We start from the raw sequence: 26,509 nt of genomic DNA, 5'->3' as shown, positions 1-26,509 counted from the left end.
TGAAAATGTTCTGCACTCTTTCATGTTTTTTGTGTCATCATCATCCAGTTTTTTTCATGAAGTTCATTTTCAAGTGAAGGTGACTGTTCTTATCTGGGTCATCTGATGCCAATTTGGATATAGACTACTATGAACTTTTCTTGAAATAAAAAGGAATAATTGTTTATAGTATATTACCTATATTTTTAACTTTGTCTAATATAATATTGGCTGCCTGATGTAGCACATTAGGAGTGTGGTGCTTAATTTCATTCTATCAAAAATAATTTTATTTAGATATTACAATAGTGAAAGTTGTAAAATGGGAACCATGAAAAAAATAATGATAGTAACCACACATTTATAGCTGATTGGTGTGTGGCACTTACAAACATGTAGTAGTATAGAGAATTACAGCTTCTGATCTGCCATTGTTTTTGCTATTCTCTCTCTCTCTCTCTCTCATCTCTCTCATCTCACTCACTCACTCACTCACACACACACACACACACACACACACACACACACACCCAAGCACGCAAACCCACCTGAATGTAGGGTCATTAGTGAATGCAGCCACATTGTATGGCAACTGTGCTACAATTCTGTGAAGATTTCTATATGTGTGTAACAACAAACTGTTTCTCAGATGTTTGCTCAATTTCCGCAAGTCCCATATAGTAAATGACATTAATCTTCTTTCCTTTCCTTTCCCAGCACGCGTGTGCACACGCACACACACACACACACACACACACACACACACACACACACACACACACACACACACACACTCACTCACTCTCCATTATTGTCCCATCCATTTTACATCTCCGTATTGCTATAATTGTGCTATTCCCTCCCCTGTTCCTCTACAATGCTACCACACAATAGGATATATTGCCTGAATTTGTATAACCGCTCGTGTGTGTGTGTGTGTGTGTGTGTGTGTGTGTGTGTGTGTGTGTGTGTGTGTGTGTGTGTGTAGGGTGGTTGGGAGGGGGGGTGAATCTAGTGAAACTGTGTGTGTTAATGTATGTTTACGTGCCTAGCATCTCTCAGCTACAGATAGTGGTTTCCTATTTTTGTTTTTGTTTACTTAGATATAGCTTTTTAACTGGATAGGTGTATTTTTGTGCAGCTCATAGTGGAGGGGGGGGGGGGGGCGGAGAGGGGGGGGGGGGAAGAAAACAAACTAACTAAGTGTCTGATTTTTCCACCTCGTTTGAAACACTCAAAGTGAAGTACAGTGGAAACATTTTTGCCACAAACATTGACTTGGTGAAGCAAAGGATACATGCTCATTGTTATTGAAGACCTCTTCTTAATAGTGTGCTTGCTTATTTTCTTATTTTTATTCTTTATTTTTTTAGATGTAGTGTATTGTTTATTTTGTAATTAATTTTCAAGCCTCTTATCATATTTAATCTCTGGAAACTGTATCAAATTTATGTTTTATTTACATATGATTTCACTGTTGTTTATTTTAGCAGTCGAGAATCCACATTTAGATTTTGTTATTTCTGTTTAAAGGCCAGTGAAGAATGTAGCCTCGGAGAAAACAACGACCTAGACATGAGTTCTCTTTCTCCTTCCCATTCTCGTTCCCGTTCCAATTCCCTGCCAATGTCAGCTGACCTCCTACGACCTGAGTTAGTCGCCCTCCTACAAGCTTTAAATGCTGAACTTGAGCAGAAAGTTTCCATGAGCAAACTGTCAGAGATTAAAGTTTCAGAAGCGGTAAAACAAACTGAAAAACCAGAAGATTCTTTTCACTTAGCTGAAGGAGAAATAATGGAGTCTATACACAGAACTGAGTCATCTTCCATTTTAGAATTGGCTGGAACTAAGGAAATGTCAGATATCAAAGTGAGTGAATCCTTCCATCCAAATCAGTCTGATATTAATTCAGCAATAGAATCTGATGATGATTTTTATGATTCTGTTTCTGTACCTCCCCCAAATGTGCTAAATGAGTGCCAGTTTAAAGATACAAAAGAAGAGTTTATTGATTCTTATTCTGAAATGGTGAATGAGCCAGAAAAGGTAAATATTTGTTTGGGTCAAGAAATAATTGATAATGGTTCTGCAGCTACATTCACGTCATCATCATCATCTTCCAACATGCTTCCAAACATCTCTGAGCAATGTAAAACTAGTACAGAAAATAATGTTGATGATCCACTGGTTGATTCTGTAGGAACTTCAAATGTTGATGAAAGCAAAGACATGCAAAGTTTGATAACCATTCCTCAAGAAAATGTGAAAACTGAAACTACTTTGCTTCCAGTGGATGTAAATCCTCACTTGTGTGCAGAAAGTTTTGCACCCGCTATGTCTGAAGCCCTTAAAGGAGGTAATGCAAGTGATAAAGTGTTAGTTATGAACTCAACAGAGCCATTAAAACAGTTAGAGGAAATAAATAATGCCTTGCGGAGGGAAGAGAAATGCCATGACTGTATTTCTGAGTCAAATCGGAGTCCTGGAGATGCAGATAAAACTGCTTGTAATGATGGAAAGGCTTTAGAAGAAAGTAATCTTTTTTCTCAAACAAAAGATGGTAGCTATACTTGTGAGCAGATTTCATCAAGTGCAAAGGCTGAAATGAACTGTCCAAGTAACGTTGTAGGCGCAGAAGAGGATCAAGAGATCATAGGTGATGATTTTCAAGATGCAAGTGATATTGAAGGCAGGAAGACAGAAAACAGTATCTTCAGTGATATGCTTAACAATAAGCAGCTGAGTCTACCAGGTGTGTCACATGGAGTTCCTGATAATACCCAGCAAGCCATAATTTCTATAGTTGAAAAGCCATCATTAAGAGTTGATTCAGATGATGACGAGGACTTGAAAGCGGAAAACAGCATTTCTCATGATAATTCTGACCATAATCAGCCAAGTCTGCAAGCTATGCCGTATGCTGCTCTTGATAATGCTCAGAATGCAACAATTTCCTCAGCTGACAATCCATCTCTAAACACTGACAGCGCTGAAAAAATTGTTGATGCAGAGACAGTTTCAAACAAAAGTGACAGCATTTTTGATTCTCAGACCCCACTAAATTATGACTCTCAAATTCCAACAAATTCAAACTCACTTCCAGATCCAAAGAAAGATGTTCGGTCAGGAAGATATCACAAACTTCAAGCACCAGAGCCACCTCCAAGATCTAAAAGGTCATCATCAAAAGGCTCTATTTCTGAGGAAAGTGAAAAGAAATCGGAACACAGGTCACGTTCACCGAAAAAAATGGCAGAATCACCAGTTGCAAAGCTGCATGGACAGATAGAAAACCTTGCATCAATGCTTCCATTCTGGCATAGTGGCAAAAGATCCCGTGGAAAGGAAGTTGGTACAGCAGAAGATGGCATTCGCATACGTGAGATGTCACGCTCGCCCAGTCGACGTATTGGTCGTCAAGCACCGCATTAATAGACCCATTCAGAAAGTTAGGAACTGAACTGTATTTAGGGGATTATTGACATCTGAAGCCTATTTTTTATATTTTTGCGTTACGTATTACCAATTTGCCATGCCTTGCCACATTGTTGTAGGAGTATTGTCTATGGTACGAGGAAGAATTAGTTGTGCATTTGGGCATCTTTAGCTACAGTATAATGTTGGTCTACTCAGTTTCCTAAGTGCAGTATTATAAGAAACTACTAATGAGTTACTACAAACCCTTTCACTGCACCTAATGTATTAACTAATTGTTTAGGCCAGGAGCTCCATTCAGACTTGTGATATACTAACAGAGATAAGGGATAAACTCTTCCTTAACTGCTGATATGTTGTGATTGTCTAATACTATGTATGTTCCATGCACACTGAAGGTGATTGGGAATATTACATAACCATTATAGTGTATGAATAACCTGGAAGAGTGCAGTTGAATATGAGAGAGTGGAACATTGTTTTTCATAAAGTTACTGATCTCAGTTCATGATATCCTTTTCATAATGAGAAAATGAGATGGGGAGATGCTTGCTATGTTCATAGAAGTGACTTCAAAGTTTCTTCTGACAGTGAAGGTGAAGATATCATGGTGACTGAAACTAAAACATTTTGGTGAGGTAATTCTATTTTTTGAACATGTATTCATCCTCCTGTACTGTGTTCAGAGAGATCATCCGAAGATGAATCAAAATAGCAAGCAATATAAATCAGTGTAGTACCTGTCTGTGAAGCTCACTGAGAGAAACATCACTTTTCCAAAACTCTAGCAGGACTGACTTTATTTATGGGACACACACTAATTGTGAACTATTTTTGATACTTTTTTATGAGACTTTCCTGAGTAAAATGTATGTATTTACTATAAATAAATTCAATCACTGTATAATTTGTATTCAATAACATATGACCAAGAACATAAAAAGATGTTCAGTGGAAAGCTGTGGAACGTACATGATGTATTTAGAGAAACAAGAAGAATGTTAAATCGAGTGCACTCCTAAAATAATTGCTGTGCAGAGACAGAAAAGTGGTTCATGAAACAACTGGGCTTTATCAGTTTGTTTCCATTTCACAGTCTGTCCTTCAGGCTGGCAACACACTCCTGCCAATTTGACAGTTAACATCTTAAAAGAGAGAGAAAAAAGACAGTGGTGAATTCGTGGCTGAAAATATCAGTATAGTTAATGTTATGATTATTACCTTACATCCAGGGACTGACTGGCTATATTCATAGTTAATGCCCTCATCATTCAATAAGCTAAGAAGATACTTTGGTTAATTCTGTTCATCACATCTTGTTCAGAAATCTTAGCTTTAGGCAGAAATGCTCTTGTTTCTTATATGTTCTGTCTATTTGCAAATACTTTTGTTTTCACATCTTCATGCTGTGTCCTCTCTGTATCATATCTCCTGAGGGAAGCCTGTGTATGTGACATCATGTTTAAATTTTGAAAATATGTTAGATTTGAACAGGTTAAATATTTATTTTTCAGATTGTTAACAAATTATGATATAATCCATGATATAAATAGAAGACCCGGACAACACCAGCCATCAGTGAGACATATTTTGTGATAGCAGATGTACAACACTATTCCACATTTTGTTTGAGTCTGTGTAAATAAAATTACTACTTGTGAAAACATAAGACGGGCTTTGTCTTTTATTGTATTTGAGTTACACGAGAAAGAATCATTAAGCAACACACAATATTAGTTCACAATATCACCTGTCAAGTCATTTTTAGTACCCATAATTAATGATATCCAAATTTAATTTACAGCTTCTACTTACAGGTGTTGCAGATACACACATGATCATAATGAACCAAAAATGCTAGCTTTAGAACCAAATGTTCCATCACCCAGCAAATAGAGTGGAGGGAAAGGAGTAATGCTATTCAAGGCCTAAATAGTAAAGAATCCCAGACCCTGGGTAAAAGGAAAACCAGAGTATAGGACATGACAGGAAAAGAGGGAATCATCATATTATATCATAAAATAGCAATGAATGAAGCCACATCCAGCATATTTTACAAAAAACAGGAATGTTGAAAATCTTCTCTGACTAAAACATACAGGTTACAGAAACATCCATGTCTACATCCGTACTCCACAAACTATCTTACGGTGTATGGTACTTCTGGTACCACTATATGAAGCCTCCCCCCCCTCCCCCCTCCCCCCCTTTCCCTATTCCACTTCTAAATAACACATGTGAAGAATGAGTGTCAGAAGACCTCGATATCGCCTCTGGTTTCTCAAATTTTCTCATTGTGGTTGTATCACAAGATATATTTGGGAGAAAGTGATTTGTTGTCAGACACTTCCCGAAATGTACACTCGCAAAATTTCGGTAATAAACCTCTCTGTGATGCATAACGCCTCTCTTGTATTGCCTGCCACTATAGTTTGTTTAGCATCTCTGTAATGCTCTCACACTGACTATGAGGTGCGTTGGGCGCTGATGACCACGCTGTTTAGCGCCCGAAAACCTCAAACCACACACACATGAGGTGCGTAAACAATTCCCTTATGAAACGTGCCACTCTTTGTTGGATCTTGTTCATCTCTTCTACTAATCCAACCTGGTCAGGGTCTCAGACTGATGAGCAGTACTGAAGAATTGGTTGACCAATAGTTTTGTAAGCGACTGCTTTCAAGGATGAATTACATTTCCTTAAGGTTCTTTCTATGAATCTCTGTCTGAGATCTGCTTTCCCTACTATTTGTTTTAATGAGTATTCCACTAAAGGTTTGAAAGTTGCTGTGGATTGTTACTCCTAGATATTTTATGGTAATTATTGTTTCCAGCAATTTCTCACCAATAGTATTAGTGTACAGTAGTGGATTTCTTGTTCTGTATATGCACAATTTTTGTTTACATTTAGGGATAATTGCCAGTTCCTATGCCTTTCATCAATCTTCATCAGATCTTCTTGAAGTTGGTTGAAGTCTTCTGAAGTTCCCACTTTCTTATAGACAGCTCCATCGTATTCAGACAGCCTGTGGAGTTTCCACCATTATCCACTAGATCATTTAAATATAAATACTGGTGTGCAAAACTTAAGGGCAAAAGTAACTTTCACTTGATGTGTCACTGCCAAGCAACATAGCTCGATCACACTTGGTCGACACAGAGAAAGAACTGCTACAGTATAGTAAAGAAGGTAACTGAAAGAAATACCCAATTAGGTGAACAAAAATGTCACTTTTATTGAACAATAATAATTACACTGAAGTCACCATGATTCACAATGGTGAGCTGAATATTACAAAACGTGATCATCGTGGATGCGGGAACACACACTGTCATGCACTCCCGTGCTGGCCATTAAGTTGGTAAGGAGATCTGGTAGTAGGGCATTCCATTCCTCCACCCGTACAGTTGACAAATGCTGGATGATTGATGGTGTATGTGGACATGCTGCAATACGTCTCCCAATGCATTGCATGGTACGGGATTTAACTCATGAGTATGGCCAGGTCCCTCCATTTGCTGAATATTGTCTCATTCCAAGTGCTCCTCCATCTGTGCATTCCCACATGGTCTTGCATTATCATCCACAAAAATGAAGTCAAGGCCAAAAGCACCCCTGAAAATATGCTTATGGGAAAGGAGTATAGTGTCACAATAATGTTGACCAGTGAGAGTACTGTTTTCAAAGAGGTGAAGGTCAGTGCACCCATGCAACTTTGCGTGTCGTCGCACAATAACACCTGGGCCACCAAAATGATTGTATTTGACAGTGCTAGGCGTATACTCATATGGCGAGAGGTGGAAACACATTATGCACCTGGGAACATTGTGACCTCAGTGTAATTATTGTCTTTGAATAAAAATGTCATTTCTGTTTGTTTTATTGTGTATTTCTTTCAGCTACCTTCTGCACTATACTGCAGCAGTTCTTTCTACATATGGTCCAGGCTTTATCATGTTATGTTACTTGGCAGTGATACATCATGCGAAAGTTACTTTCATACTTAAGTTTTGCACACATTATGTATTATATACAGTAAAGGTCCCATCACATTTCTTTGAGATACTCCTGCAATTAATTATACATCTATTGATTTTGTTCTGTTAAGAGTGACTTGTTGAGTTTAATCTGCAAGGAAATCTTGAATCCAGTCACAAATCTGGTAAGCTTGTAGTTTTTTCACTAAAGGACAGTGCAGTACTGTATCAAAAGCCTCCCTGAAGTCGAGTGATATGGCGTCACCCTAGACACCAGTGTCCATAATAGTGGGGATCTCATGGGCATACAGAGTGAGCTGAGTTTCGCAAGATCTCTTATTTGCAGAATCCATGTTTTTCATTTATCTCACTATCTGCCAGTATTTTGGCCTTCTCTTTGTCATCTTCCATTCTGGTGCCAGCGCAGTCACTGAATGAGTGAATAGATTATTTAGATCTTGCTGGTCTTATGTAAGACCAAAACTTCTTAGAGTTATTAGTCAGATAAGTAGACAAAATTTTACTTTGCAAATCTCTGAATACTGCTGTCATTGCTCTCCTTACTCTCATATTCACTTTGTTCAGCTTTTGTTTGTCAGTTAGATTGTGGCTTCTCACAAATCTATGAGGGAGCTCTATTTGTTTACATAACAACTTTCTGACTTGGCTACTAACCTTACTCAGAACATAATTGTCTGTAGCATATTGAGCAATACTTTTGAATTTTATCCATTTGTGCTTCCCACCTTCAGTCTCAATACTGAATTTTTGATGTTGAGTTTCCACATACTCTGAAGTTTGTGCCCTTTAATTCTTTCTAAGTGAGAATATTATCTAACTTTCTTAACAGGTCTAACAAACCCGTAGTCACTGATGCTATCACAGCTTACAGTCGCTGTAGCATCCTCTACATACACGGTGCTCAACCTTTTTAGACATGAGGTCTACTACATGCTATTTAGTTTATTTGGACATCTACTGACTGAAAAATTCATAAAGATTTAAGTACAAAGTAACACTGTAGCCAAAATTAACCATTTTAATTACTTAAAACATATCAAAGGTAATTCTCTCTACATCCAAAGTCGTAGGTCTGGCACCCAATTTTGAACAAAATTAAAATATATGCTACCATAAATGTTGAAAATGTTTAGCGGCATACTTGGCTTGGCATATCATTGACAAGTTTACTATAATCTGGTGAATAATTTTCTAGAGACAACCATATGCAGTCCGAAAGGATCAATCAATATATTTTTACACTTTGATTTCACGGTGTTCATGCTGTCTCATGTAGGTAAGTTGTTCCAAGAAATGATAAAGCATAACATGCCACTATTATAATATTAGGATAGGTTTTTACACTCACTAATTTCCAAAAGTAATCTTCTTCATATTCTGACTTACGGAAACATTATTTTCAGATCAAATTGTTTCTTATTCAAGTTCAGTCTCACCACAAGATAAAAGCGTGCTCCTTTTCACATCCGTTGTTTGGAAATGTTGAGCTGTGAAAGCTAGAACAGGTTCCAGTGCCTTGAAATCTGAAAACTGGTTTTCAAAGTCTGTCTTCAGTGTTGTCAGGCTGACTTTGTAGCTTGTTGATCTGACAGTTCTGTCTGTGTTTGAGGAAAGTATTTCACATTTAATTTCTGGAACTGTGCTATCAAAAGATCAATTTTGCATTAAACACTTTCTGCAAGACGTAAGAGTTATGGCAGTTTGGATTTTTCCTTGAAGTTCTTTCACGCATTTAATTTAACTGTCATGTCAGTTAAAAATTCTAGATACAACCACCAGCTCAAATCCTACAGTTCTGAGTAATCTTCCTCTCTTTTAGACACATAAGATTTTATCACTGGCAGAAGTTCCCTAAATCCATTGAGAAACATATCTGTACTCAGACATCAAACTTTGATGTGCAACAGCAAGCCTCCAAACTGGCTGTCCAATTCTTCTAACAGCACTCTAAACTTTCTTCTCAGTAGTGATTGTGTGTGAATTTAATTTGCAGTTTTTGTGACACATTATAACATGTCATTTTGAAAATGTGTCCACAGAGCACATGCCGATGCACGATATAATGACACTTAATGGAAGTGGGAAAGATTTGTTATTCACACATGAGGTAACAAATCATTTGTGTTTGCCTACCATGCAAGGCACTCCATCAGTAGTAATAGACACAAGTTTCTGAATTGGCAAATCATATTCAGAAGTGAAAGATTTGAATGCTTTGTAAAAATATTCTCCTTGAGATCAAAACTGTAAGCAAGTGTACCTTTACACTGTAATACAAAAATATCAATATTACAAAAATCATAACTTGAGACAAATCAGCTCCCATCTAACTAACCCATTTAACTGCAATGAGAAACACAAGCAGGATTGCAAATCTGTTATCAGCCAACCTTTTATATTTTCCACCATTAATTCCACTTTTCTTGTTATAGTAGGCATTGACAGAAGCATGTCTCTGATAGCTGATATTATCTCTAATTTGTTTTTAAATGTGCAAGACAAGGACTCACTAGCTGTCAGAATGCACTCCTTAACAAATGTGATGTCATCAAATGGTTTTGCATGTCTCATCAGTACTTACCAGACACAAAATATGCTGTGTTTCATGAAAGACTTTTTTGTACAGGTTTTACAAAAAACCACTGCTATGATTGTGATTTACAGTTAAGATTAGAAAGTTTCTTCCTCCACACCTCACTGCAAACAGCTGCTTCTGATTCTATGTTTTTGTGAATTGTTTTAAAATGACGTTCAGTATGCATCTTGAAAAGGTATGGCTAAAGTAGCATTACATATCAAACATGTACACCAACTTTAAACATTGAAACAAAAACTATTCTTCCTACCCACTCGGGAAGCGGTATGTTTTCCTGTGTTTAGCTGGACTCAATTTTCACAAACATGTTACTAAGTGAGAACTGTAATGTGGGATGTGGACTCCCTGCTTCTGACTGGTAGTACTTGGCAGTGGTTGGGAGACTTCATGCTGTAGTGTTTTTATAGAAATTTGTCACCAACTGTGTAGCATCTTATTTGCTGGTGTTGACTGTATTTGTCACTCACCCATTCTATCACTGTGATGTGTATTTTTCCACTATTTTGATTGTGATTGTTTCGAAATGAGTGGGGAGGCAATTATTTTACATGTTAATACAAACTGCAATCTCAAGTCTGATAGCATGAAGTATTCAACTGATTCTTACCTCTGATGTGCACATTGTTGATTTGTGGAAGCTAAAAAAGAGAGGTTTGTGTTGTGTTCTGGAGATGGGGCTTGTTGTGTGCGAGAGGTGAGCTCGCTTGTATGAATGTGTGTGTATTTTCCTTTCTGAAGAAGGCTTTGGCTGAAAACTCAATACGTAACAGTCTTTCCATTGTGCATATTTGCAACTCATTATGTCACCTTTGTGGTGAGTAGCAATCTATCCTTTCCATAAGATTGTTGACATTCAGAATAATGTCACATGAATCCCTGTCTCTGGCACCAGTTTTGATCACATGACTCTCACATTCTACAGGTGCAAATTGTCTGTGAAATGCTCTGCAACTACACTCCTGATGCAAGTGGTCTAGAAAAGTGTCTGATGCATCTTTTTTCTTATCTTTGATGCTTAATGATCGAAGCAGATCAAATGAATTAAAAAGAGACTTAAATGTCTCAAGGAGATATTTAATTATAAGATCTATTTGATGCTTAACTTCATTAGATAGTATTGAATTATTTACTACAGTAAACATGCGACTGATATTGGCATCTAATATATCCCTATGGTAAATATTCCCGTCTATATTTACAATTTTGTTGCTATTCACTTATCATTGCAACCAATTTAATGTTTCTATTGTTATCCATTCTGGGACCTTATCATGGATGCTCTTGCACTTTATTAACATCACATTAATCTTTTCTGTTTACAATCTGTGACGATAAATATTCTCTGAGAACAATGCAGCTGATCTGTCTTCAATATCAGCAGGCAGTTTATCACTGTACCCAGGGGGATGTTCTTCTAAGCTGAAAAATTCGCAAGTACCCATCTCTTGCAGTCCAGTACCCCAGTAGCCACCTTCTGCATGTAGCACATACCTGACATATTGAGGGAGACCCTACAGTTCTCCACTCAGTGGTGAAAATTGAGAAATTCACATCTGATGTTGTCACAGAATCGTCTGAGCCTCTAGTTTAGACATTCCATTCAGCTCCAAACCAGAGGACTATGATTGACTCTGGGATTGATGCTGCAAATAGTGAACTTAGTCTGCACCCTGTATGTGATGCTAGGTGCCTCCACCAAAGCAGCCAACTGCCAAAAGATTACTGAGGATGGTCACAATTTGTAGCCAGTTGCACCCAGTGTGTTGGATAGCTGCTTCCATGTCTCACGTCTGAGTGAGATCTCCCTGGAAGCATACCAGTACACACTGGAATTCTTACCCATCCTGCCTGCTATTTCCCTGAGAAGACACCTAATGTTAGTGCTCCCAATGTCTAGCACATCCACACTCTACATTTGTCCAAAAGCGGGCAGAAAAATCAATCACTGACCCAAAGCGAGAGGCATCCCTTCCTGACCCAACACTGGGTAGCATCTTGTACCTGTTGCTAGGCATAAGAAGCTGCCTGTGCATCCAGCTCTCAGTCTCCCTCTACCCAGAGATATGTGAAATCACCACTGTCCACCCCTCACTCTTAAGTGAAGACAGACCAGTCAGAGGCTGTGTATCAGACAGTGCAGTGACAACAGGGTTACTAGGGGATTCCAGATCCTCCAGAGGTATCACAAGTCTTGTGTCTGGTGCCTCAATATTGTTGCAGCCTTTAGCTGTGACCTGAAGCCTGTCATCCATGGCCAACCCAGCTTTCAGTTGTTTACAGAGAGTGCCCAATATTTGTTAAGTCTGTCTGCACACAACAAGCAGACACACTATCCAGATCATACTGTGTGTCTGGAGAGGGGGAGTACACAGGAGGGGGAGGCAGTGAGGACTACTAACAACATTGGGATGACTAAAGTAGCACTAAAGACCTGCTCTAGTTTTATAACAAAAATAAATCACACTACTGAAAACATGTTTCAACAGCTACTTTCCACGAAATAAATATGCAAGGTCATGATAAAAGCACTAAAGTAAATGCAGTGAACTAACACATCATGGGATCTCCAAACTTTTCGTAGTCATTAAATCTCCAACCCTCTTTTTAATCTGCCTTGAGAGGAAAGAAAGAGTGAGTAAAATATATAGATACTGATGTGAAGGTAAAGTTGCTTTACACACATAATCAAGGCAAAAATGTGTTGCAGAAAATTATTTAGGAGTAACAATGGGCTAACAGCTGAGATTAAAATTGCAGACCATCCTGATAGTGAGCATCTGGTAAACAATACATTAAAGATGAGAGCCATTAGAGGTGATAAGGTGCAGGCGGTAATTAAAGATTAATGAAGCTGGTAAAGTTAAAAAAAATATGGAAGGTCACTGCAAAAGCAAATAATAATAATAATAATAATAATAATAATAATAATAATAACAATAATTGTCGCAATAATAGATATACAAAATAATAAACAGATAATGTCATAAGAGAATATGGACATCGATATAGAGGTTGAGAGGCAGTAATCCAGGATTTGAATAGAAAAGTAGTGGAAAGATGCATGGAATGGAGAAACTAGAAAAACAGTTTGTCTGTATTGGGGTGGGGCAGGTTAAGAGTTGCGAGGGGTTAGGATTGGGGAAGGGGGCTGGTAAAGTTCAATGTCCTTTCTGTTGCTTTCTGTAGTATGCATAAGAAGTGACATCTCATGCTTTTGGTGCAGATCTTTCTCGTCAGTCATCTAGTATGATTGATAACATTACAAAATTCTGAACAGAATGTACATGTTAGTTCACAATTGGGAGCCTGCCAGAGTGTTCATCAAATCACCTTCAAGTAATTTCCTTTCTGTGCAAGCTTTGATTTCTTATGTTTTATTGTGATGGTCATTTCTCCATATGTAGGTGAGCACTAACACAATATTTTCACACTCTGAGGAGAAAGTTGTCAAATAAAATTTTATGAGAAGATCCTGCCACAATTAGAAATGCCTTTGTGTTAATGATTGCCACCCCAGGCCACTTATCATATCCATGGCACTCTCTCACCTGTTTCATTATAATACAGTACCAGCTGCCCTTCTCTGAACTTTTTTGACGTTCTCTGCCAATCCTATCTGGTGTGGATCCCACACCACATAGCAGTACTCCAAAAGAGGGTGGACAAGCATTGTGTAAGCAGTCACTTTAGTAGACCTGTTGTATTTTTTAAGTTTTTTTGCGTATAAATTGCAGTCTGGTTTACTTTCCCCACAACATTATCTATGTCATAATTCCAATTTAAGTTATTTCTAACTGTAATCCTTAAGTATTTAGTTGAATTTGTAGCCATTAGATTTGTGTGATATTTTGTGCACCCTACATTTTGTAGTTTCCATGCAGAAATGTGGATGACTTGACTTTTGATTATTTAGAGTGAAATTCCACTTTTGGCACCATAGAGATATCTTTTCTAAATAATTTTGCAATTGGTTTTGATCTTCTGATGACTTTAGAAGATGATAAGTGATTTCATCATCTGTAAACAATCTAAGAGGGTTGTTCAGATTGTCTCCTAAATAATTTATGTAGATCAGGAACAGCAGAGGGCCTATGAAGTTTCCTTGGGGAATGCCAGATATTACTTCTGTTTTACTCGATGGCTCTCTGTCAATTACTATGAACTGTGAGGCATATGACTTGAACTTGCAAATCCAGTTGCACAACTGAGATGATACTCTATAGGCACAGAATTTGATTAGAAATTTCTTGTGAGGAGTTTTGTCAAAAGTCTTCTGGAAATCTAAAAATATAGACTCAATCTAACATCCCTTGTACCTTGTATTTCATCCTCAGTTATGTGTTTTTGACAGCGATGGTTCTATCAAAATACGTAAGTTATCTCCTTCAGTGTGCTACTCTCCTGGTTGTGAGTCAAGTGCCCAGTTGGCTTAATTTGTGGTTCTGTGTTCTCACTGTCTGAAATATGCTTTATGTATTTTTTATCTTTGTTTCATATTTTTCTATAGATTATAGTGGTCTATATTTTAACTTCCTCTGGCAGTCCCTTAAGAAAATAATAGTTCATCAACCATCTGATAGCTGACATAAAAGTTTCTCATGCTTTACTCATGCAATCATATAATTATTTGATCCAGTAATCATAAGTTCATACCAATAGTATTACTACACTGTGGCAATTAGTCAAAATGTTGCACATGGCGCAGTAAATAATCTGAGAAGTAGAAGTCATTAGTATCGATGCCACAATTCGAACTCAAGGGGCATTGTTGGAAGAGACTTGACAGTATGCCATAATGAATCAGAAACTATGAATTTGCTAAATAATTTTTGTTTGAATAGTTTCAGTAGTTGATGTAAAATAGTTTTGAAGAGTTGTCCTGTTTCCTGGGAAAGTGTGTGTTCTTTTATCAAATCATTTAACTATTGATTATAAAATGAAGATATATTATTAAGATAGTCAAGTAAAAAAAGGGAGGAAAACAAGTGTGGAACCTCTCTCACTGGCACTTTCAAATACATCATGTGTTTGCGACAAAATATCTTGTTGGATATAATCTGAGAACATAACTTGGGGTGAATTTTAACAGTTCAGACAACAAAGAATTATGATTTAATCTGTAAGTTATATTTGGCACATGTTAGTGTCTCTCTTCTTTACAATGTCTATAGGATCACAATTTTTGCTGGTATCATTTCATATAATTGTCGTTATGTTTTTCAAAGCGAAGAGAGCCCAGTCTATTCTGAAACTACAAGAAGAATGCAACTGTCAGAAATGTCATTAACAATTAGGTGTGACGCATTCTGAGAACTGTAAAAAGACTGTGAATCTCCAGGCTTTCCCATCCATCTATTGGATATGTGGCACTCGGATTTGCTGCTGCATCCACAAGATCTCTCTGATGCTGTGGCACTCACTACTCGCCAGCAGTTGCCAGTGGAAACCCCTTGATGTTGATGTTGAACAACTGCTTCAAAGAAACATTGTGGAATGTACATGATGTTATCCAGTGGCTGATCTGAGAGCCATGTATTCTGTAGAAAGACTAATCTAATCACATTAATGAAGAAATATTGTAGAATTTATACAATTTGATTTGGTGACAAACTCAAAAAACATGTATTCTGTAGAAAGACTGGACAAATGACATGAAACAGATCAACTGTGTTAGAGTTTTTAATAATTTTTTGAGCTTTGGATAATCATAACAGAACACTAATGCAATACAAAGCAGAGCAAAAAAGGTAAATGTTACACACTTTGTTTACTTTCTTAAGCAGCTCCCCACGTGGGAATGAAATGGTAACAGTAGAGGTGAGTTTACTCTGCTTCAACTGCTTATGTCTTTCACTCAGAGTATTTGCAGTGCTTATGTGCATGCATTTTTCCGTCACTGCCATGGATAATTGAATAGATTTGGGGAAATATTGCCATTGGGAAATGAAATAAATTTGTAGGCTCTGAAGTTATATAGTATGGAAACTCAAGACAGATATTCTTGTCACATCCTTTAAAGTGTTAGGCTTCTTTTTTTAAGCTGATGTTTATTTTGCAGCCACAGAAATTTAAATCTGTTCAGCACATAGTTTTCTTGCTCACTCCTAGAACAAAGCTGGCCAGGGGCTGGAATTATTTCTTACAGATTTTACGTTTTTGACAGAATGAAACTTAGTGATCTCCCACAGACAAAGTATGTCTTGAAAGTATGTTTAGTGCACTGTTGTGGAAACATTGTGCAATGCTAAAGGTTAAGTATTTCAGTTTTGTGGAAGGAATGTGTATCTACTTTGTTTTATATTTTTGATAAAATTTCGCTATTGATGGGAATTGAAAGAGTAGTGTGGAATTAAGTTTGGGAGGTACATCAGTGGCCATATACGATTTGGGCTTTGGCAAAAAGATCTCTCCACGTCACTGATGATGAGAGGCTCTCACAAGGAAACACTGCTTTTGACAATGTAGGAAGATTACTGGTTCTCTACCTTGGCCCCATCTTATCCTATCCTATATCTTTTTCCCTCGTTATGGAAGAAGCCGACCTGTGGACACATTTACAGGGATGTACTTCAACATTTCTTGTTTGTGTGTGGGTCCTTAGCTATCTAACATTTAGATGTCGTTTAAAGACATAACAAAGGAAGAAATGTTATTGCTAGTTGATTTTACCTTGAAGTTTGTTACTTTTCAGATTACTAAAAAGAATGAGACACATTCATTGGACAATCAAAGTGAGAAGCAATGTTCTTAAATATGTGTATTAAACCTGCAACTCATTTTGAATAAATTTGTTGTTTCTGAGAGAAGAAACTATCAATGCACTACCTGACTACACCTACATTTGATGAGAGATACGAATTATTGATGTACCATGCCACAACTAACAAACTGATTTCAGATGTTCTTTCCATTGTTATTACTAAATGCTGCTGCACTAAATATATGTGTAGTTTTTGTAATACCATTAAAATTCATATTTTATCTGGTAATTAAAGTTGCAAATTGGCTCACAAAGATAATTAGCTTTTTCAAAGTAAGGAAATGAAAAAGAAGTATCCATGAGTTGATGTACAATTTTGGTAAATGAAGGCATATGTATTAGAGTTTGGACCAGGTTTGTATGTTTCTGTACACTATATTGGGTCAAACATCACTTGTTACTGTGGTAAGAAAAAAAGTCAATATGAATTTATTCCTTTTCACAAACTTGATGTCCTAATTCCAGTGGAGAGTAATTTTGTAATATTCCAAACCGCTTCTATTCTGCTATCGAATCTTGCTGTGTGTGAAATTCATATGTGCAGCAGTCTCATGAAAGTAAACTCATACTCAAAGCATGTGATAGCAAGTACATTAACATAATGTTTTTAATTTGCTTGGTTTGTGTGATTTGAAGACTACTAAAAATATTGTTTTTGCTTTCTTTTCTAATGTTGTTGATAAAACTACGATGCTGATTGCATATTTTAAGTTTGTGTTGAATCTGTTTTTGAACTGCCTAAACATTTCTGCATGAGAAACTGTAAACAACAAAGTTGGTTACAGTTTTATGCCGTATATTGCTTATATTATGCTTGGTTTCTGTGCAGTTTATCTCATTTTGATGTGAGCCTGAATGAGAAACTGAATATTGTATGGATTCTGCATTATCACTCATGTTGCTGATAAAGATTTGAGAAAAATGAAAAGACTACACAAAAAGGAGTGAGTTACTATTTCAACCTCCAAATTGTTTCTGAAAAACTATTACAGACAGTATTATTGTGGCAAAAAGTCTGTTTTAATGAAATATTGTTTAGGCACATTCTGTTCAGAACATTTTGCTGTTGTTTGAAACTTTATTGAAAAGTGTAGGGATATTCTTCCTCTGTTTCTCATATCATGCACCTGTGTGATTAGTTGTTGCCCACATGTCTCATTCTTTCTCTTTCTAGCTTCATTGTGTGCACTTATGAACAAGACATGTAAGCAAAGAGATGTGGCCTGTGTCATGTGGAACTAGTGCTTTATATGTGTGGTAGATTTAAGTAAGTTCTTTTAAACCGTGTTGTGACTTCTTAATAACACATATTGCATTGAGTCTTTTTATGATGATACTACACTTGTTCACTGTAAAGATGGTGAACTTTAGTAATCAATCACAACTTAATTTGACCTTACCCTCCTGCAAAATGCTGGTACAAAAGCAAAGAAATTATGCTGTATAATTTTCTTTTCTATAGAACAGAAACACTGTTAATACTACATTTTTTATTTTTGTTGAACTTTATTCAAAAAAGCAAACTGGATTAATTCAGCTAAATTTTGTTCGGTGATAATTAAAATGGAAAATAATTTATTTTGATATGTTAGCTTTTAAAAACACAATATATGATGAATGAAACTGTATCAAAACATTCTACAGGAATACTAATTGGAAACCGCTACTCCTTCCTTTCCAATTGTGAAACTTTTGGTTCCTTGATCTGAAAATGTGTGGATGGTTGATGCCATTAGTTCCCAAACCATACACTATATAATATTAGGGATCTGTGACATCTCCTTGGGGTTTTTGTGGCAGACAGTGGGACCAGTAGGAAAATAAGTATTATAGTGAATCAGATTTCAGCAACAACTGTCTTACTTAATGTTAGAAAACCACATTTTGAAAGTTTGTAATGCCAGTCACCACCATTTGGTAAAGTTTAATGTAGGTTTACACTAGGAGGGTGTCCATTTGTCCCACGTTTCCCATAACAGTCCTGAGCCCCCCCCCCCCCCCCCCCCACACACACACACCAAAATTTAAAAAAAAAAGCCACTGTCCTGAAAGTTTTTTCAGTGATTCTCAGAGTCCCACTTTTTTTAATTTCCCATGGCAGAAGTGTTTTGTGCTACCAGATGTTTGATACACAGTTAACTACTGCGCATTGTGCCAGTGTATACGCTAGGAAGAGCCACAACAGTGAGTTTATCACTGGTGACGGGAACACTGTGGTATGTATGTTATGTAGATTAGACTTTGCTATTGATATGATTGAAGGTCTGACATTGTGAATCACAAAGCAGAATAATTTTAAAAAATCATTTTGGATCATCTGAGTCCATGACGTAAAGGTAAACTTCTATGTCCATTAAATTTTGTCCATACAATATTTTTGTCCTATATCTTTCTTCAATAGATTTTTTATGTTGTTGTTGTTGTTGTGGTCTTATGTGCAGAGACTGGTTTGATGCAGCTCGCCATGCTACTGCACCCTGTGTAGGCTTCTTCATCTACAAGTAACTACTGCACCCTACATCTTCCTGAAACTGCTTAGTGTATTCATCTCTTGGTCCCCCTCTATGATTTTTACCCTCCACGCTGCCCTCCAATAATAAATTGGTGATGAATTGATGCCTCAGAACATGTCCTACCAACCGATCCCTTCTTCTAGTCAAGTTGTGCCACAAACTGCTCTTCTCCCCAATTCTATTCAGTACCTCCTCATTAGTTATGTGATCTACCCATCTAATCTTCAGCATTCTTCTGTAGCACCACATTTCGAAATCTTCTTTTCTCTTCTTGTCTAAACTATTTATCATCCATGTTTTACGTCCATACATGGTTACACTCCATACTAATACTTTTAGAAAAAGACTTCCTGACGCTTAATTCTATACTCAATGTCAACAAATTTCTCTTCTTCAGAAACGCTTTCTCGCCTTTGCCAGTCTACGTTTTATATCTTCTCTACTTCGAGCATCACCAGTTATTTTGCTCCCCAAATAGCAGAACTCAGCTTCCACTTTAAGTGTCTCATTTCATAACCTAATTCCCTCATCACCACTGGATTTAATTAGTCTACATTCCATTATCCTCATTTTGCTTTTGTTGATGTTCATCTTATATCCTTCTTGGAAGACACTGTCCATTCTGTTCAACTACTCTTCCAGGTCTTTTGCAGTCTCTGCCAGAATTACAATGTCAGTGACAAACAAAGTTTTAATTTCTTCCCCATGGATTTTAATTCCTAATCCAAATTTTTCTTGTGTTTACTTTACTGCTTGCTCAATATATAGATTGGGGATAGGGTACAACCTTGTCTCACTTCTACCCAATCACTTCTTCCCTTTCATGCGCCTCAACTCTTATAACTGCAGTCTGGTTTCTGTACAAATTGTAAACAGCCTTTTGCTCCCTGTATTTTACCCCTGCCACCTTTAGAATTTGAAAGAGAGTATTCCAATCAACATTGTCAAAAGCTTTCTCTAAGTCTACAAATGCTAGGAACATATGTTTGCCTTTTCTTAATCTATCTTCTAAGATAAGTTGTAGGGTCAATATTGCCTCATGTGTTTCAACCCTAACTGATCTTCCCCGGAGGTCAGCTTCTACCAGTTTTTCCATTTGCCTGTAAAGAATTTGCATTAGTATTTTGCAGCCGTGGCTTATTAAAATGATAGTTCGGTAATTTTCACATCTGTCAACCCCTGCTTTCTTTGGCATTGGAATTCTTCTTCTTCTTGAAGTCTGAGAGAGTTTCGCTTGTCTCATACATCTTACTCACCAGATGGTAGAGTTTTGTTAGATCCACCTTTCTGCTTTCCCTTCTTTGCTTGGAACTGGTTTTCCCATCTGAGCTCTTGATATTCATTCAAGTGGTTCTCTTTTTCTCCAAAGGTCTCTTTAGTTTTCCTGTAGGCAGTATCTATCTTACCCCTTGTGATATATGCCTCTGCATTCTTACATTTGTCCTCTACCCGTCCATGCTTACCCATTTTGCACTTCCTATCAATCTCATTTTTGAGACATTTGTATTCGTTTTTGCCTGCTTCATTTGCTGCATTTTTATATTTTCTCCTTTCATCAATTAAATTCAGTATCTCTTCTGTTACCCAAGGATTTCTACTAGCCCTCGTCTTTTTACCTACTCGATCCTCCACTGCCTTCACTATTTCTCTCTCAAAGCTACCCATTCCTCTTCTACTGGATTTCTTTCCCCTGTTCTTGTCAATTGTTTCCTAATGCTCTCTCTGAAACTCTGTACAATCTCTGGTTCTTTCAGTTTATCCAGGTCCCATCTCCTTAAATTCCTACCTTTTTGCAGTTTCTTCAGTTTTAATCTACAGTTCATAATCAATAGATAGTGGTCAGAGTCCACATCTACCCATGAAAATGTCTTACAATTTAAAACCTGGTTCCTAAATCTCTGTCTTCTGATTATATAATCTCTCTGAAACCTTCCAATGTCTCCAGGCCTCTTCCACATATACAACCTTCATGCATGCTTCTTAATCCAAGTTTTAGCTATGATTGTTATGCTCTGTGCAAAATTCTGCCAGACGGCTTCCTCTCTCATTCCTTACCCCCTTCCATATTGACCTACTATGTTTCTTTCTCTTCCTTTTCCTACTATTGAATTCCAGTCACCCATGACTATTAAATTTTCATCTCCCTTCACTATCTGAAAATTTCTTTTATCTCATTATACATTTCTTCAATCTCTTCGTCATCTGCAGAGCTAGTTGGCACATAAACTTGTACTACTGTGGTAGGCATTGGTTTCTTGTCTATCTTGGCTGTAATAATATGTTCTCTATGCTGTTTGTAGTAGCATACTTGCACTCCTGTTTTTTCATTCATTATTAAACCTACTCCTGCCTTACCGTTATTTGATTTTGTATTTATAGCCCTGTATTAACTGGACCTAGAAGTCTTGGTCCTCCTGCCACCAAACTTCACTAATTCGCACTATATCCAGCTTTAAACTACTCATTTCCATTTTTAAATTTTCTAACCTACCTGCCTGATTAAGGGACCTGACATTCCCCACTCCAATCCGTAGAATGCCAGTTTTCTTTCTCCTGATAATGATGTCCTTCTGAGTAGTCTCTGCCCAGAGATCCAAATGGGGGCTAATTTACCTCTGGAATATTTTAACCAAGTGGACGCCATCATCATTTAACCGTACAGTAAGGCTGCATGCCCTTGGGAAAAATTATGGCTGTAGTTTCCCCTTGTTTTCAGCCATTTGCAATACCAGGACAGCAAGGCCGTTTTGGTTAATGTTACAAGGCCAGATCAGTTAATCATCCAGACTGTTGCCCCTCTTCAGGAGCCACATGTTTGACTGGCCTCTCAACAGATACCCCTCCATTGTGGTTACACCTACGGTATCTGTATTGCTCAGGCATGCAAGCCTCCCCATTAATTCCAAGGTTCATGGGAAAGGGGAGGGGGGGGGGGATATTTTTTATAAACTTTTTAAGATGTCCTTTTCTTTAAAGAAATGAAATGGACACCCTATTTTACACAGTCCATTAAAAATATTACCTGCAGTTAATTCTTATATGTCAGGGAAATTGTCTTTTAAGGAATTTAATGAGTAATTCATTTTTTTAATATTTCCCTACTAAAAGACTTTAGGGTGAGCTGATTTAGATATTGTCATACTGTAGTGTACAAAAACACTTTCACTGCTTATAACAACAGTTTACTTTTGTCCACAGCAAGTATCTGGCTCTGCTACTCTTCCTCGGAGCAAGAAAACTGGAAAAAGAAAACTACAGTGAACTTAGGTTCTCCACAATAGGCATCTCAAGATGATTTTGTCCAATGAGGAGGTTGAGCAGCCAACAAAAGTATTACACTCCAAAGTCATAGAATGCTGTTAGATGTTCCTGCTGTCTTTGATCCTGCTAGTCATTCAGTGAAATTCCACTGCCGTGACAGGGCAACAGAAATTCAATTTCTGATTTCATTGGAAGTAATGACTATGTTGGTTATGTACATACTGTGATTGAGTTGGAACATGTGGTACTAAAAAAAATTAGACTTGTTTTTGGCAGCTAGGAGCTAATGTTCACCAGGAAAGCTTTATTCCGAATGGAAAAATAAAATGCACACTTTAAAATTAAAATATGTTGTTCCTGATTTTATATTCTAAATTTGTTGTATATTGCTGTTGATTATAGCTTGACTCTGCTGTCAGATACTACGAATAGATTTGTAAGAAGAAGCTTTAACAAGGTTAAATTATTGTCCTTTGTTGAATTTCTATCTGTCCAATGATGTTTTACATTCCTTCCCCAAGAGAAGAACTGGTATACTGAAGACAAAAGCTACTGCTTCCCTGTTGTTAGACAAAATTTTTATGGAGGTATTGCACTGCATAATTGTTGATTCTTGAGACTGAACAGTTTTGCCCAGACTGCATGAACTGTACTTCTTTTTTTATACAGCAGTTTACATTCTTCTGTGTCAGTAGAAGTAGAAATTAACAATGTTGTTGTTGATAATGCTAGTCTAAAAATTTCTATATACTTCATGTTACTGAACTGATACAATTGTACGAGATGTGTTTTGATTGATGTGTGATGTTTAGAGACAAACATGTCAGGATATGACTTGACAATGTTGCTCAATGGTTTTTACCAAGACAGAAAGTAATGTGTGTGACAAAACAGCAAATCTTTCACAGTATAAAATGTATATGTCAAATAGTATTGTACATTTATCATTTTTTACGAGGAGGTGAAAAAATATGTAATGCTGAATGTTATTGGTCTCAGTTATGATTAATATTTATCTGAATTCACTTATAATTTAACTTATTTGATCTGAAATTATCTAATAAACACTGTAATGCATTTTAAAATGTAATGTACACACAATAAAATAATTTCTCTCATGTAATTTTTTCTTTATTTCAAACAAAACTTTTCCCAGTACATATTTAAAGGGATATTGCAGTGTGAAAGATGATTAAGTCATCTGATGCAATTTGCAGGTACACAGAAGTATTGTGTTAATCAACTTTGTCAATTTTGTGTTTTCTTTACTCCTTAAGAATGTACTGGTTTTATGAGCGCAATTTTTTTTTGCATGTAACTGGCATCAGGTGTAGGACTACTGTGTTTTTCAGAGTTGTTAATCTTTATCTGATGCAATAACACCATGCGATTTAGAACTAGAAGTAGCTCTATGCATATAATTGCCACATGCCATTTTTCATGTAAGGGTACATTACATTTTGTGCACATGTGAGTTGTGTGTGACTTACAGAGAGCACACCTCATTCTTTTGATTTGAGGAACAATAAAGTGCCTTGTTTTATTGAAACAAAATGCCACAGACACACTTAGCAGCTGCAGGTGGGGTGACACTTTGCTCTTCCTTACATTTTTGTTTCCCATATTTTTGTAAGAGATTGCTCACAACTCTTCTTTTAAATGTGAGAAAATTGATTTCTTCATTCTCAGAATGTCTGTACAATAGACATAAATTCTAAATTGCTAATTTAAACCCCACAAAAAATTGGCCACCACCATTTCTTGGATCTGATATTTATCTTGTAATAGCTCACATTTTGGTCCATACTGTCTGTTACACTCATATTGTCATTGAAAGACTTGATTAGATGAAGTTGATTAGCAATAAGTTTATTTTTCATGTCGGCAGAATATCTTTGAACTTCGCAAATGGGATTTACACATTCACAGTTTGACACTGTCGTGAATGCACAGTTTTCATTCCAGCGACACACAAGTAACTGTAAATTCTTATCACACACAATTTTGTAAGAGCCTCTGTGTTCCTTCTTGATGGCAGCTATACATTATAATGGGCAATTTTCAGTTTTGTTGCTTCTAACAGTTCCACTTTTACCAATACCAATTTCAGTACATTTATTGACTATTTTCACAGACATGAAGTAGTTGTCTGCAAACTAAGGTGGTGCAAAATGTCATTACAATTACCCTTAGACAGAGATTCAATGAACTTTTGCCCATTAAATCCTTGATGAATGTGAAGATTTAGAAGATAACCAAATCTGAAGTTATGACACCAAACTTTGTATCAAAAAATGCATAGGTTTGTACCTAATGAATTGCTCGAGGTCATGCTGTCCAAAGTAGAGTATCATAGTTTCAGCTCCACTGCTTTCTGTCTCCCATAGAGCATACTCAAGAAAACAGTTTCAGAGGTGGTCTAAGTAGCCTTTGTTACAATTGCTTCACATCCTGCTGTCAGTTGACAGCAATTCAAACTATTGATGTTGCCACCTAAATCCTCATCTGCACTGTCTTTTTGCATGTTGTCAATGACATCAGAGGGGCAAAGCAGAGACCCAACAAATTGGCCATTTCAAGATCTTCAATATCAGATTCCTCTAGCATAGCAGAGACCTGTTCTTCCACACTGCAACAAGATTAAGAAGCTTTCTGTCATGTAAAAAAATATAAAATTGAACCTAGAAAGAAGAGTTGTGATTTCAACAAAGTGTGTACCATTGTGATCATTAATGCATTAGCACACCAACTAAATTTGAATAGCATTCACAGCCAGACCATTGTGCATAACCTCATGCATCTTGCACATGTATGAAATACAGCCACCAAAGGCAATTAAAACAATAGTTTACTAAATATATAAGATTTTTGTAATGTGCTCTAAGATCTATTGACTGCACAAAGTACCTGCTCACGGAACTATTACTAGTGGGTAATATTGTGTGTCATCTCCAGCCTTTCTTTCGCCCCCTCAACTTTTCCTTAACCACAGTCTCTACCCATTTTACATCACTTAAATGTTTTTTAGTAGATTTGTTTATTAAATATGATTAGTCATTATCACTTGCTCATCAATGCACAAGGTTCCAACCTGTCTTAACATCAAGGCAGTGCATATTAATTAGTATTTGTACTGAATAAGGTCAGTCGATATCAGTCATTGACACCCCATGTATGACTTACAATTATACATCATATCTACACCTACGTGCATCCATACTCTGCAAACCACTGTGAAGTAAATTGCAGAGGGTTCTCTCATTGTACCACATATTCGGATTTCTTCTCATTCCATTCAGCTGTGGAGTCTGGGAGGAATGGCTGCCTAAATGACTTTGTACATGCTGTAATTACTCTCGTCTTGTGTTCACAGTCCGTTAGGTGCAATATGTAGGGGACAGTATTATATTTCTAGATTCCTCACTTAATGTTCATCCATGGAACTTTGTAAGTAGGCTTTTGAGGAATAGTTGGCATCTTTCTTCAGGTGTTTTCCATTTTGAGCTTTTCATCATTTCTAGAGACACAAGTGCCACATACTTGAGAAATATTCTAGGATGGGTCATTTGACTGTTTTGTGAGCAATCTCCTTGGAATACTTAACTACACTGGTGTCCAAAATTAAAGCAACAAACTGAAATTTTGCAAGGTTGCGTTTATTTTGCCACAAAACAGTGTTATCAGGTGATAGTAAAGTAGAAACAAAGTAAAGAATATACAACATTAATAACTGCAACAAAAATGATCTTCGTTTTTCCCGGCTTAATGGATTTACACACACATTCCGACAACTGGTTAGTGAGCTCAGTATGGGGTGTGATCACCTCAAGCAGCAATACAGGCCTGACAAATGACAGGGCATGCTGTGAATAATCTCATCAATCTCATGTTGAGGTAATAACACCCATTCTTCCTGCAGTGCTGCTCGCAAGTCTTGGAGAGTGGTTGATGGATGCTGACATGATG

At 37.0% G+C, this 26,509-nt stretch overlaps 1 protein-coding gene across 6 annotated transcripts in view; it reads left to right on the top strand.

Moving 5' to 3' along the window:
• LOC126416246 (receptor expression-enhancing protein 4) overlaps positions 1–23,666 on the top strand; it is a 281,870-nt gene extending 258,204 nt beyond the window's left edge. For 4 of the 6 annotated variants that reach the window (XM_050083866.1, XM_050083867.1, XM_050083864.1 and 1 more), the window contains 2 exons: positions 1,513–1,848; positions 22,481–23,666. In XM_050083866.1, coding sequence (XP_049939823.1) covers positions 1,513–1,848; positions 22,481–22,543 — 399 coding nt within the window. In that variant the 3' untranslated portion in view covers positions 22,544–23,666. Of the gene's footprint in view, positions 1–1,512; positions 1,849–4,928; positions 5,084–22,480 lie in introns of those variants that run through there. The other 2 variants (XM_050083865.1, XM_050083868.1) reach the window with 2 other exon arrangements.
• Positions 23,667–26,509: the final 2,843 nt, after the last annotated feature.

Source organism: Schistocerca serialis, chromosome 8 (assembly GCF_023864345.2).
Source record: "Schistocerca serialis cubense isolate TAMUIC-IGC-003099 chromosome 8, iqSchSeri2.2, whole genome shotgun sequence".
Lineage (NCBI taxonomy): Eukaryota > Metazoa > Arthropoda > Insecta > Orthoptera > Acrididae > Schistocerca > Schistocerca serialis.
The sequence above is the reverse complement of the archived record's forward strand: the minus strand, read 5'-3'. Positions and strand labels throughout refer to the sequence as shown.